Consider the following 12,708-nt stretch of genomic DNA (forward strand, 5'->3'; position numbering starts at 1 on the left):
CAGGTGCGATACCTAATGAAACAGCCAGCCTTCAATAAGGGTTTGGCCGTGTGGTACACCAATGCACTAAGATAAAATACTCTGTATGTGGCGTGTTCACACAAGGAATGCAAAGCGTCTGGCTGCAGCCTATTAATGACGCCATATGGCGGGCTGCCCAGTGCTAAAATGCATCCTGTGTGAACAGAGGCCACAGTGTACAGAACAATTCGGGCCCAGCTGCACCCTGCAAAAAATATACGTGCAAAAAAACATATAAATATATGTAAGGTCTTAGTTGATATTAGGGCCATAATATGGAAGCTGGCAACCCACGCCAAGGGTCCTTACGTATTGCCAGTCCTACTCTAACATGAAAAACACCAAAAAAGGACACATTCAAGAAAAAACACCAAAAACAGGCAAAGATGCTTACCTGTCTAAACAGGCCTCAATACAAATGCACAAGCAGGGTGCAGCGGACCCAAACAAAATAGCAAATGCACAGGTGCGATACCTAATGAAACAGCCAGCCTTCAATAAGGGTTTGGCCGTGTGGTACACCAATGCACTAAGATAAAATACTCTGTATGTGGCGTGTTCACACAAGGAATGCAAAGCGTCTGGCTGCAGCCTATTAATGACGCCATATGGCGGGCTGCCCAGTGCTAAAATGCATCCTGTGTGAACAGAGGCCACAGTGTACAGAACAATTCGGGCCCAGCTGCACCCTGCAAAAAATATACGTGCAAAAAAACATATAAATATATGTAAGGTCTTAGTTGATATTAGGGCCATAATATGGAAGCTGGCAACCCACGCCAAGGGTCCTTACGTATTGCCAGTCCTACTCTAACATGAAAAACACCAAAAAAGGACACATTCAAGAAAAAACACCAAAAACAGGCAAAGATGCTTACCTGTCTAAACAGGCCTCAATACAAATGCACAAGCAGGGTGCAGCGGACCCAAACAAAATAGCAAATGCACAGGTGCGATACCTAATGAAACAGCCAGCCTTCAATAAGGGTTTGGCCGTGTGGTACACCAATGCACTAAGATAAAATACTCTGTATGTGGCGTGTTCACACAAGGAATGCAAAGCGTCTGGCTGCAGCCTATTAATGACGCCATATGGCGGGCTGCCCAGTGCTAAAATGCATCCTGTGTGAACAGAGGCCACAGTGTACAGAACAATTCGGGCCCAGCTGCACCCTGCAAAAAATATACGTGCAAAAAAACATATAAATATATGTAAGGTCTTAGTTGATATTAGGGCCATAATATGGAAGCTGGCAACCCACGCCAAGGGTCCTTACGTATTGCCAGTCCTACTCTAACATGAAAAACATGAAGGCTGGCTGTTTCATTAGGTATCGCACCTGTGCATTTGCTATTTTGTTTGGGTCCGCTGCACCCTGCTTGTGCATTTGTATTGAGGCCTGTTTAGACAGGTAAGCATCTTTGCCTGTTTTTGGTGTTTTTTCTTGAATGTGTCCTTTTTTGGTGTTTTTCATGTTAGAGTAGGACTGGCAATACGTAAGGACCCTTGGCGTGGGTTGCCAGCTTCCATATTATGGCCCTAATATCAACTAAGACCTTACATATATTTATATGTTTTTTTGCACGTATATTTTTTGCAGGGTGCAGCTGGGCCCGAATTGTTCTGTACACTGTGGCCTCTGTTCACACAGGATGCATTTTAGCACTGGGCAGCCCGCCATATGGCGTCATTAATAGGCTGCAGCCAGACGCTTTGCATTCCTTGTGTGAACACGCCACATACAGAGTATTTTATCTTAGTGCATTGGTGTACCACACGGCCAAACCCTTATTGAAGGCTGGCTGTTTCATTAGGTATCGCACCTGTGCATTTGCTATTTTGTTTGGGTCCGCTGCACCCTGCTTGTGCATTTGTATTGAGGCCTGTTTAGACAGGTAAGCATCTTTGCCTGTTTTTGGTGTTTTTTCTTGAATGTGTCCTTTTTTGGTGTTTTTCATGTTAGAGTAGGACTGGCAATACGTAAGGACCCTTGGCGTGGGTTGCCAGCTTCCATATTATGGCCCTAATATCAACTAAGACCTTACATATATTTATATGTTTTTTTGCACGTATATTTTTTGCAGGGTGCAGCTGGGCCCGAATTGTTCTGTACACTGTGGCCTCTGTTCACACAGGATGCATTTTAGCACTGGGCAGCCCGCCATATGGCGTCATTAATAGGCTGCAGCCAGACGCTTTGCATTCCTTGTGTGAACACGCCACATACAGAGTATTTTATCTTAGTGCATTGGTGTACCACACGGCCAAACCCTTATTGAAGGCTGGCTGTTTCATTAGGTATCGCACCTGTGCATTTGCTATTTTGTTTGGGTCCGCTGCACCCTGCTTGTGCATTTGTATTGAGGCCTGTTTAGACAGGTAAGCATCTTTGCCTGTTTTTGGTGTTTTTTCTTGAATGTGTCCTTTTTTGGTGTTTTTCATGTTAGAGTAGGACTGGCAATACGTAAGGACCCTTGGCGTGGGTTGCCAGCTTCCATATTATGGCCCTAATATCAACTAAGACCTTACATATATTTATATGTTTTTTTGCACGTATATTTTTTGCAGGGTGCAGCTGGGCCCGAATTGTTCTGTACACTGTGGCCTCTGTTCACACAGGATGCATTTTAGCACTGGGCAGCCCGCCATATGGCGTCATTAATAGGCTGCAGCCAGACGCTTTGCATTCCTTGTGTGAACACGCCACATACAGAGTATTTTATCTTAGTGCATTGGTGTACCACACGGCCAAACCCTTATTGAAGGCTGGCTGTTTCATTAGGTATCGCACCTGTGCATTTGCTATTTTGTTTGGGTCCGCTGCACCCTGCTTGTGCATTTGTATTGAGGCCTGTTTAGACAGGTAAGCATCTTTGCCTGTTTTTGGTGTTTTTTCTTGAATGTGTCCTTTTTTGGTGTTTTTCACTAACATGAAGCCCAATATGTCACGAAAAAACAATCTCAGAACCGCTAGGATCCGTTGAAGCTTTCCTGAGTTATTACCTCATAAAGGGACACTGGTCAGAATTGCAAAAAACGGCAAGGTCTTTAAGGTCAAAATAGGCTGGGTCATGAAGGGGTTAAGTGAGAAGGTGTGCCCAAACTTTTGGTCTGTACTGTATGTCCACATATCATGGCCATCTCGGTTGCTTTGCATCACTGGAGTCCTAAATCCAAAGCTGACCAAGAATTACATCTGTATGGAGTATGAGTGGGTGACCTCCATGTCCTCTAGTTTTCTCTACTATTTTCTAAAGCTTTTGCTGTGCAGAAATGTTAATTGGGCTGGTTTTTATACCTTCACATTTTAAAATGTACATGATCAAATACAAATTCCTAGGTTAATAATGGCGATGTATCCGTAAAAATCGGATGCTCCACAGATGATCCATAAACAGAAGTGTCAATTGTTTTTGCGCATCCATAGACTTGCATAGGCGATTTTCATCTTATTCCTGGAAGAGAAGAGTGCATGCTGCAATTTTTTTTCACACAGAACAAGTGTGAAAAACTGTTATCTGTACAGCGCTATTGAATTACACTTGTTCAGTGATCTGTCTGATTTTTACTCAGACAGCGCACATCCGTTTAATCCGCTCATCTGAACGAGCCGTAAATCCACAGCAATGAAATTTCCTACATATTGTTTTAAGACCATCATTCATACATATTGTGATGCCATGCAACATGTCTTCAGGTGTCTATGTGGCTTCAGACTCTTAATGTAGGCATATGGCTTATAACATGTTTTCTTTCTACCCCTTTGAGCTTTCCACAATGACTCACACAGCCGCTGTTGGACCGGCATCATGGGAACTATGTGTGACCGTGGATCAACAGAACGAATTCGAGAATCTTGATGTCACAATAAGAGTGTCTGGAGATCTTCATATTGGTGGAGTAATGTTCAAACTGGTTGAACAAATTGGTAAGTATTGTATCACTATACCACATTTACTACTGGATGACGCAAGAGCTGGTGGTTGTTCAAAATTTCCATACAAGACCAATGTTGGCCATTTAGGATTTGTCTATTTATTTTTTATTTTTACATTGTAAAAAAAAAATGTTTTGTGCTAGTCATAGGAGGAACTAAACCTATTTGATATCCACTACAAAACTGATTGTCTCTCATTGACTTCAATGGTTTAACAAAATGATTTAACTGTACAATGATGTTTTAGTGGACACGTCTGGCGTCCTAGGCTGTGTGTGGTAGTACCTGTGATATCTCCTGTAGAGCTTATCTAGTCTACTTGTCTCTCCTGCTAGCCTTCAACTCATCCCCGTATTTTATGTGTATGTAGGAGTAGACAAAGATAGTGGCTCCCTATTGGAGTTCTTGTGATTGTCTCAAAATATGGATTACCGAAACAGTCATTAACTTAGTATATTTCAAAATTATCTGTATGTTTATCACTAATTTTTTGCATTGAGGGTTTCCCTGGGCGTTATTTTAGAATTTCTATTAAAAGTATATTTTAGGGGTTATATGTTCACAATGGATTGAGACTCATCAATACCACGATGAACCATGTTGAGTCTTTATATTTAGAATAACAATGTACTCGTTGAGTGTCTCAAAGTTTATGTATTTTTAGTATTGTTTTACCAAAAGGAATTAGTGGCCTCAAGGTAATTTTTTTCACACAATAAAGTCAGCTTTTAATACCATTTTGTATTTTAGAGGTTAGTTAATCTCTCTGGGCCTAAGGCATGAAAGGAAATGACATGTACACCTTCTAAATGTCAGGTACTATTATATGTCATGTATACTTTATCCCAGTGTTTGCTCGTGTTTCTTACGTTAAACACTCAATGTTCATTTTAAGATTATAGTAGTTTCAACAGCTGTATGTTACAGCAAAATTTAATATTAATGAAAATAATCATTTTGTTTCTGGAGCGTCAACATGTTTCACAACAGCGGTTTGCTATTCAGAGGGAGCATGTACAAATAACATAAGACATTACAGAATGACATATTATTCAGCTATTCTAACAAGGGTTGAGGACCCTAGTAACAAGAACTTACAGTCTATGAGGGACTAGAGGTGACACAAAAGGGGAAAGTGCTTGTAGTGTATGGTCCAGACATCTTTATAATAAATAAGGGAATTTATTCCATGAACTGGATACCAGACAGTATCTGTATATGTCGAGATACAAAGTGCTACTGAGAGCAGTTAATGTGAACAGATGATAGAAGGGCTAAATTACTAGGAAAATGTAGGAAATGAGAAGAGAGAAAAGTTTTATCAGCACAGTGATGTGATCGTTCTGCCTAAAGAATTGTTTTAGGCTAAGTTCACACTGGGCGTTTTAGTTGTGTGTTTTTTTTCTGTACCAAACCAGCTTTTGCTGCATTTTTGGTGGCGTTTTTGATGCTGTTTGGGTGCCTTTTTGTCATGTGTTTTTTTTTTTTTCATTCAACTCAATGGATGAAACTTGCTGAAAAACACTGAAAGAAGTGCTCTATGTCCAAAAAACCATGCAAAGCACAAAATGCCGATGACAAAAAAACAATGTGTGTGCGTGAGATTTCTGAAATCTCATAGACTTTGCTGATACTGTTGAAAAGCAGCTGAAAATTAGTATAAAAAAAGCATTAAAACATGCAGCAAAAACACTTAGTGTGAACTTAGCCTTAAACTGTGGACACTGGGGATTAACCACAGCGTCTGGGGATAATACATTGTAAAGACCTGGTGCAGCACATGACTTTTGGATATGGGATGGACCCCACTCCTTCTTAAAACCACCATAACTACTGTAAACCTAGGTACTAAAATAAATACACAAAACACATTATTTTGGTTGTCAAAATGGCCACAGCTTTTATTCAAATCACAGGATTAAATAATCACAGTAGGAGTCAGGTGGAGTGCTAGTACATTGGGATTCACAAGTACTGCGATATCCCCAGCTGTCTGACATACAGCACCAGGACAGACAGCCATAAAGGGGCGGCATGCACTGGCTTGCCATTCAAGCAGAGCCAGTAAACTTTCAGGGCACCAATGACCCTATTATCCTCACTCCTGTGCTTAACCCTGTGCCCGCCCCGGATCGATGTTACCATTACAACGTCCTTGAGGCTGGCCACCAAAGCCATCCTCTATTAGTTAAAATGAGTCCACCTTAACTTGTCTGCAACTTCCACCTGACTCCTAAACCGCAAAGCCGTGACGGGTTATAAATTCCAAGTCTCATTTGACGCCTTTTTTTTTTAAATAATTAAATCATTTTTGTAAACTTAAAAACTAGGAGTCCCTGCAAAAGCATTAATGGGACTAAACTTGGCAAACCCCCGACTCACAAAGAGTCATCCTACAGCGCTCAGGAGAGGAAAAAACCCCTGTGGAGGAAACCTCCAGGGAACCATGGCTGAAGGATTGCCCTTCCCTTGGGCTTAGAAGGTTACTGCAAATAATAACTCTTTATAGCCAATATACAATTGAACCTGGTACAAGATATACAATGACAAATTCAAAAATACAATAAAGCATTTATCATTATACAAGCAATAATTAAAAAGTTTAAGGACAGAGATTATAAACAGGGCGGGAGGGCAGGTAATGTTCCCTCCTGTCCATCCTGTGAGAGAAAGAGGGAGAGCCAGAGTTGCCTCCCCTATATAAGCCCCACCCTCCTCACAGTAATACACCAGGCACAAACATCTAAACTCCTTCCTCTTAAAGCAACAACACTATTGTTTAAAATCTACACCGCAATACAAACAAAAGCTGCAGGAGTTCTCAGTCCACCCATCCCCAAGTCATGTCCACCTCCGTCTAGTCTCCGGTGGTTTCTTGAAAAATTCTGGAGATGAATCATAGAATCATAGAATGTTAGAGTTGGAAGGGACCTCCTGGGTCATCTAGTCCAACCCCCTACTCAAAGCAGGATTCACTAAATCATTCCAGACAGATGTCTGTCCAGTCTTTGTTTGAAGACTTCCATTGAAGGAGAACTCGCCACCTCTCGTGGCAGCCTGTTCCACTCATTGATCACCCTCATTGTCAAAAAAGTTTTTTCTTTAATATCTAATCTGTGTCTCCTCCCATTCAGTTTCATCCCATTGTTTCTAATCTTTCCTTGTGCAAATGGGAATAAGGACAATCCTTCTACAATGTGACAGCCCTTGAGATCTTTGTAGACAGCTATTAAGTCTTCTCTCAAGCTGGAGACTCAGTCTCAGTCTCCAGCCCAACCTGGACACCACATTTTAAAAAAAGTCATCAAGTCATCAACAATGTTGTAGGTTCAGATTACTTAGGATGTTAGTCTTACAGCATTCAAGTAGTAGGAAAAAAAGCTGATAACTATGGGCTGCTAGTTCTGTGTTCACAATAAAAATCTCAAATGCAGTTCCAGATCATCTATGCAGTTTTATCTCAACGTGTTTCAGAGTTAGTACACTTCTTAATCAGGAGAACCACAACTATTTTGTGCTAACTTTGAAACATGTTGAGATAAAACCGCATAGATGATCTGAAACCACATATGGGATCTTTATTTTGAATATAAAACCACCAGAGATTTACCAACTTTTGTCCTTCTATTTGATTACTTTGTTGGATTTCCCAACCTGTTGGAATTGGAGCAGCTGGCACAACTACCTTCCAAAGCACAAACTTTTGTTGTGATTCACACAACCTCCCAAGGTGATCGCATCATCTAAATCCTTCACTTATTTATCAAATAAGACCTTATTGGGCTTGTATTGACCCCCTTGTTTTTCTAGTCTTAGAGCATAAGCAGAAGAAGAAGTTTAAAGGGCACCTGTCACCAGTTTTGACCGATTTAAAATAAGGCCACCACCTTTCAGGGCTGATATACAGCATTCTACAATGCTATATATCTGCCCCCAACCCGACCTATAAGAGAAGAAAAATAACTTTTATTGTACTCATCTGTAGGGTGGTCCGGTCCAAAGGGTATCGCTGGTCTTGGTCCGACACCTCCCATCTTCTTACGATCGCCTTCCTCCTATTTGCTTCATGTGGATGACGGGTCCCTTCATCATCCACACAATCTCCTTGACATCGTGCTCCTGCGCAGCATACTTTTCTGACCTATTGAGGGCAGAGCAAAGTACTGCAGTGTGCATACGCTGGGGCTCTTTGACCTTTCCCAGCACCTGCACACTGCAGTACTTTGCTCTGCCCTCAATGGGTCAGAAAAGTACGCCTGCGCAGGAGCACAAAGCCGAGGCGATTGTGTGGATGACGTAGGAACACATCATCCACATAAAGCAATCAGGAGGACGGTGATCATAAGAAGGTGGGAAGTGCCGGACCAAGACCTGCGACAACCCTCGGACCTGACTGCCCCACAGATGAGTATAATAAAAAGTTATTTTTCTTCTCTTAAAGGTCAGGTTTGGAGCAGATATACAGCATCATAGAATACTATAAATCAGCCCTGAAAGGTGATGGTCGTTTCTAACATCAGCCAAAACTGGTGACAGGTTTGCTTTAAATTGTATTCTGTAGTAGATGAGCAACCACTGCAGTAACTGGCACAGGGAGGAGCTATCAGTGTAGCGGATGGAAAGAAATATAAGCCATGCTGATAATTTCAACATAGATTGGAGAGAGTTTAGTGATAGGTAGACTTCATAGTTTTAAGTTTCAGTAGCTAAAATGAGAATGAATCAGAGCAACAGCGTGGTCCGAATTCATCAAGACCGGCGAATTTTGGGCCGGTCTTGAAGTGGGGGCATGATAAAGTCAGATTCTCCTCTTCCATGAAGAGATGTGTGCCTCTTCATGAATGAGGAGTGTCTGATGAGCAGCGTATACCTCCATGCTCCACGCCACAAATTTTTCTCCATTCCCTGAATGGAATAAGATTTTTGCCGTAGGAAATGCCATGGCTTGTCATGAAGTAGATGAGCTGTGGCATCACGCTCCCACAGCCCCCCTCATCCTGCCCTAGCTCTGCTCACTGTGGCAGAGATGGGAGAAACTGGCATGAAAACCCACAAAGTCACAAAATTGTTGCACAACTCACAGAGGCGTAAATAGTTTGCGACTTTTTTAAGTAATTTACACCTGACATTCTGGCCTCAAAAGTACAAAAATGGTAGATTCTGGAGTGGTTTTTGAGTTGCAAGTGACATCCGATAGTGTGTAATTGGAAAGAAGTACCACACAAATGGATGGGAAATATCAGGGTTAGCTGGATTACAAGAAGGAAGAAACACAAGTTCAGTTTTGGAAAGATTCAGACTCAGATAGATGGAGGACATGACGGTGGTGACAGCGAACAGATACTAGTGTTTTGCAGTAATGTGGGGCTAATGTCAGGAAACAATGTGCATAATTGAGTGTCCTCAACAGAGATGGTGCTGAAAGTCAGATCTGTTTATAGTTTATCCAATAGAGGAGACAGAGAAAAGAGGGGGATCAAGTTTTCATTGCATTGTATTACCTTTTTGCTTTGGCAGGGAAGAATAATATAATCTTTAAATAGTTTGGACTTTAAAGATGGGAAGATCTAAACTTGGGAAGATCTAAAATGGGAAGATTTAAACTTTGTTAGGTTTTTGTGTGTTTTTTTAAGATTTTTATTCCTCTAAGGGCCGTCGCCGTGACAGAGGAGCCAATCAATCTAAATGTTTCAATGCTGTAATGACTATTGAGAAAATATGATATAGCTAGGACCCACAGAAAGTTCCGGAGTCTGCTATACCTTGCTCCTACAAATAGGACTTTTTTCACATTCTCTTGAGGGATTAATCAAGGGATGTCAAACTCAAATTCACAGAGGGGCAAAAATAAAAGCTAGCTCAAAAAATGTCCACAATTGAGGAAGCTTTTCCCTATCATCAAATATAACAATTAACTTTTTCATATGGAAACAAACTTAAAGAGGTGTTCCCACAAACAGTACATTTTAATTAACAGAGCTTAGACTAAAATATTGGAATAACATAATATGTTATATAAGAGCAGTAAAAAGCACATGGCCCAATGGGCAAATTTAGATATATTATAACAAAGCATAAAAAAGCATAAAAAAAAACTTTGAATAATACAGATAGCAGAGTATTATGCCAACAAAAGTGCCACCAAACACAGTATTATACCACCTACTGTACCTCCCTCCCTCAATCCCCCAAAGAATGGTGACCTCATCACAGTATGATTCTCCAACTGGAATTCCCACACAGCCCACCATACTGTATAATGGCCCCCACATAGTCCTCCATACAGTATAATGTCCCCACATAGTCCTCCATACAGTATAATGGCCCCACATAGTGCTCCATACAGTATAATGGCCCCACATAGTGCTACATATATTATAATGTTATAATGGCCCCATATACTTCTCCATACAGTATAATGGCACCACATAGTACTCATTAGTATAAGGGCACCACATAGTGCTCCATATAGTACAATGGGTCCCACATAGTGCTTCATACAGCATAATACACCTCACATAATGCTACATACTATATAATGGACCCCACATTATCTCCTCCATCCCAAGGCCATTTTACGTTTTTTGTTTTAGTTTTTCTCTCCCCTTCTTCTCAAAGACATAACATTTTTTTAATTGTTATGTCAATATGACCATGTGCAGGCTTGTTTTTTTACAGGAGGAGTTGTACTTTTCAGTGACACCATTGATTTTACAACATAATGTACTGGAAAACCAGAAAAAAAATCCAAGTGTGGTGAAATTGCAAAAAAAAGTGCAATTCCACAATTGTTTATTTATTTTTACCATATTCACTAAATGCTAAAACTGACCTACCATTATGATTCTCCAGGTCATTACAAGTTTGCAAATATCAAACATGTATAGGGCTTTTTTTTATTTAAGTGGTAAAGAAAAAATGCAAAGTTTGTTAAAAAAAAATGTCGCCATTTTCTGAGACCCGTAGCATCTCCTTTTTCTGGATCTGGGGCTGGGTGAGGGCTTATTTTTTGCGCACTGAGCTGATATTTTTAGCTATATCATTTTGGGTTAGATGTAATGTTTTGTTTGCCTGTTATTACATTTTATTGCAATGTTGTGGTGACCAAAAAATTGTAATTCTGGCATTTTTGTTTTTTTTCTCATTACACTGTTTACCGATCAGATTATTTCTTGTCATATTTTGATAGATCTGGTGTTTCTGAATGCGGCAATATCAAAAATGTGTATTTTTTCTTTTTTTTTTATTGTTTTACTTTGAATGGGGCAAAAGGGGGGTGATTTGAACTTTTATACTAAAAAAAAAATTATGTTTTTAAAAACATTTTTTTTGAAACTTTTTGCTTGCTTCAATAGTTTCCTTAGGAGACTTGAAGCTGCAATCGTCTGATCATTTGTGCTACAAATTGCAGGACTTCAACCCTGCTATGTGTAACAGAATTGATCTTCCACTATGAGCGCCGGCCACGAGGTGGCGCTCATAGCAGATCGTCAATGACAACCATTGGGGTATTCTGCAGACCCCAGGTTGTTATTCCAACCTAGTCCACAGTCCAGAAATATTGCAATCGCACAGCCGTTATACGTTAGACCCTTCAGGGGTATTGAATGCCACACCGTATAAGCCTTTAGTCACAATAGAAAAAAAGTAATCGCTATACAAGCTCCACCTGGGTGCTGCTTCATGAAAAAAACAATTTGTATAAGAGTATCCAGAACAAGAAAAGTAACAGCGCACTCACCGGTGTTGAGCAAAAAGCGATTTATTCACATGAAATCATGCGGTGCAGGGAGGGTGGTGAAACACATACGGATGACAGCTGTTTCGTGCTGCAAGCACTTCAACAGATCCAGTTGAAGTGCTTGCAGCACGAAACAGCTGTCATCCGTATTTGTTTCACCACCCTCCCTGCACCGCATGATTTCATGTGAATAAATCGCTTTTTGCTCAACACCGGAGAGTGCGCTGTTACTTTTCTTGTTCTGGATACTGTTATTCCAACCTATCTGTGCCCCGTAGACATGTGACGCGCTTCTGATGCAGTCATGTTAAATGCTGCTGTCAGAGATCGACAGTGGCATTTAAAATGTTAACAGCCGAGAGTGGATCGCGATTCCACCCGCGGCTGATAGGGGCACATATCAGCTGATGAAATTGTCTGTCATGTGGTGGAAAAGTTGCGGGATCAACGTCGGAGCCCACATTAAGCGAGAAGACACGGCAAATGATGTAATAATACATCATAACCCGTGAAGGGGTTAAAAAAATATAATCACTGCTACCCGTTCCCACCCGTTGCACCGGTCTCTTCATGGTGTCTTAAATTCCTCTATACATCTCAAGACAGCAAGTGCGCTGTAATGATGTCATTGCACCCGCTGCACTGAGATGTCAGAGACAGAAGATGGATGTTTGGAGAGGAAGTGTCAACTGATGCTCCTTCCGCCATCATTGCTTTCAACTGTATCAGCATCTTGGATGCCAACATAGTTGAAAGTGCAATGCCATGCAAATAAACCCGAGGGACCAGCCTGACATCTGAGGCCAAGTATACTCACCATGCAGGCCAGATTTGACACACGGGTCAGAGTTTGACTTATTTGGATTAAACTATTGTGCTCTTAAATTTAAGTATGAGTCAAAATACTCAATAAATTCAATTCTATTAAATATTGACTTGACGGTTAAAGGTAAGAATGGATATTCTCTAATAGTACATTTAGATGGTCTGATAATCAGCAAAAAAGTG

The 12,708-nt window shown here is 40.9% G+C and overlaps 1 protein-coding gene across 1 annotated transcript in view; it reads left to right on the plus strand.

Annotated features, from left to right (window-relative positions):
- FERMT1 (FERM domain containing kindlin 1) overlaps nucleotides 1-12,708 on the plus strand; it is a 134,068-nt gene that overhangs the window by 27,403 nt on the left and 93,957 nt on the right. The window contains exon 2 of the mRNA XM_069768820.1: nucleotides 3,791-3,950. Coding sequence (XP_069624921.1) covers nucleotides 3,800-3,950 — 151 coding nt within the window. The 5' untranslated portion in view covers nucleotides 3,791-3,799. The remainder of the gene's footprint in view (nucleotides 1-3,790; nucleotides 3,951-12,708) is intronic.

This window comes from Ranitomeya imitator, chromosome 5 (genome assembly GCF_032444005.1).
Source record: "Ranitomeya imitator isolate aRanImi1 chromosome 5, aRanImi1.pri, whole genome shotgun sequence".
NCBI classification, from domain to species: domain Eukaryota; kingdom Metazoa; phylum Chordata; class Amphibia; order Anura; family Dendrobatidae; genus Ranitomeya; species Ranitomeya imitator.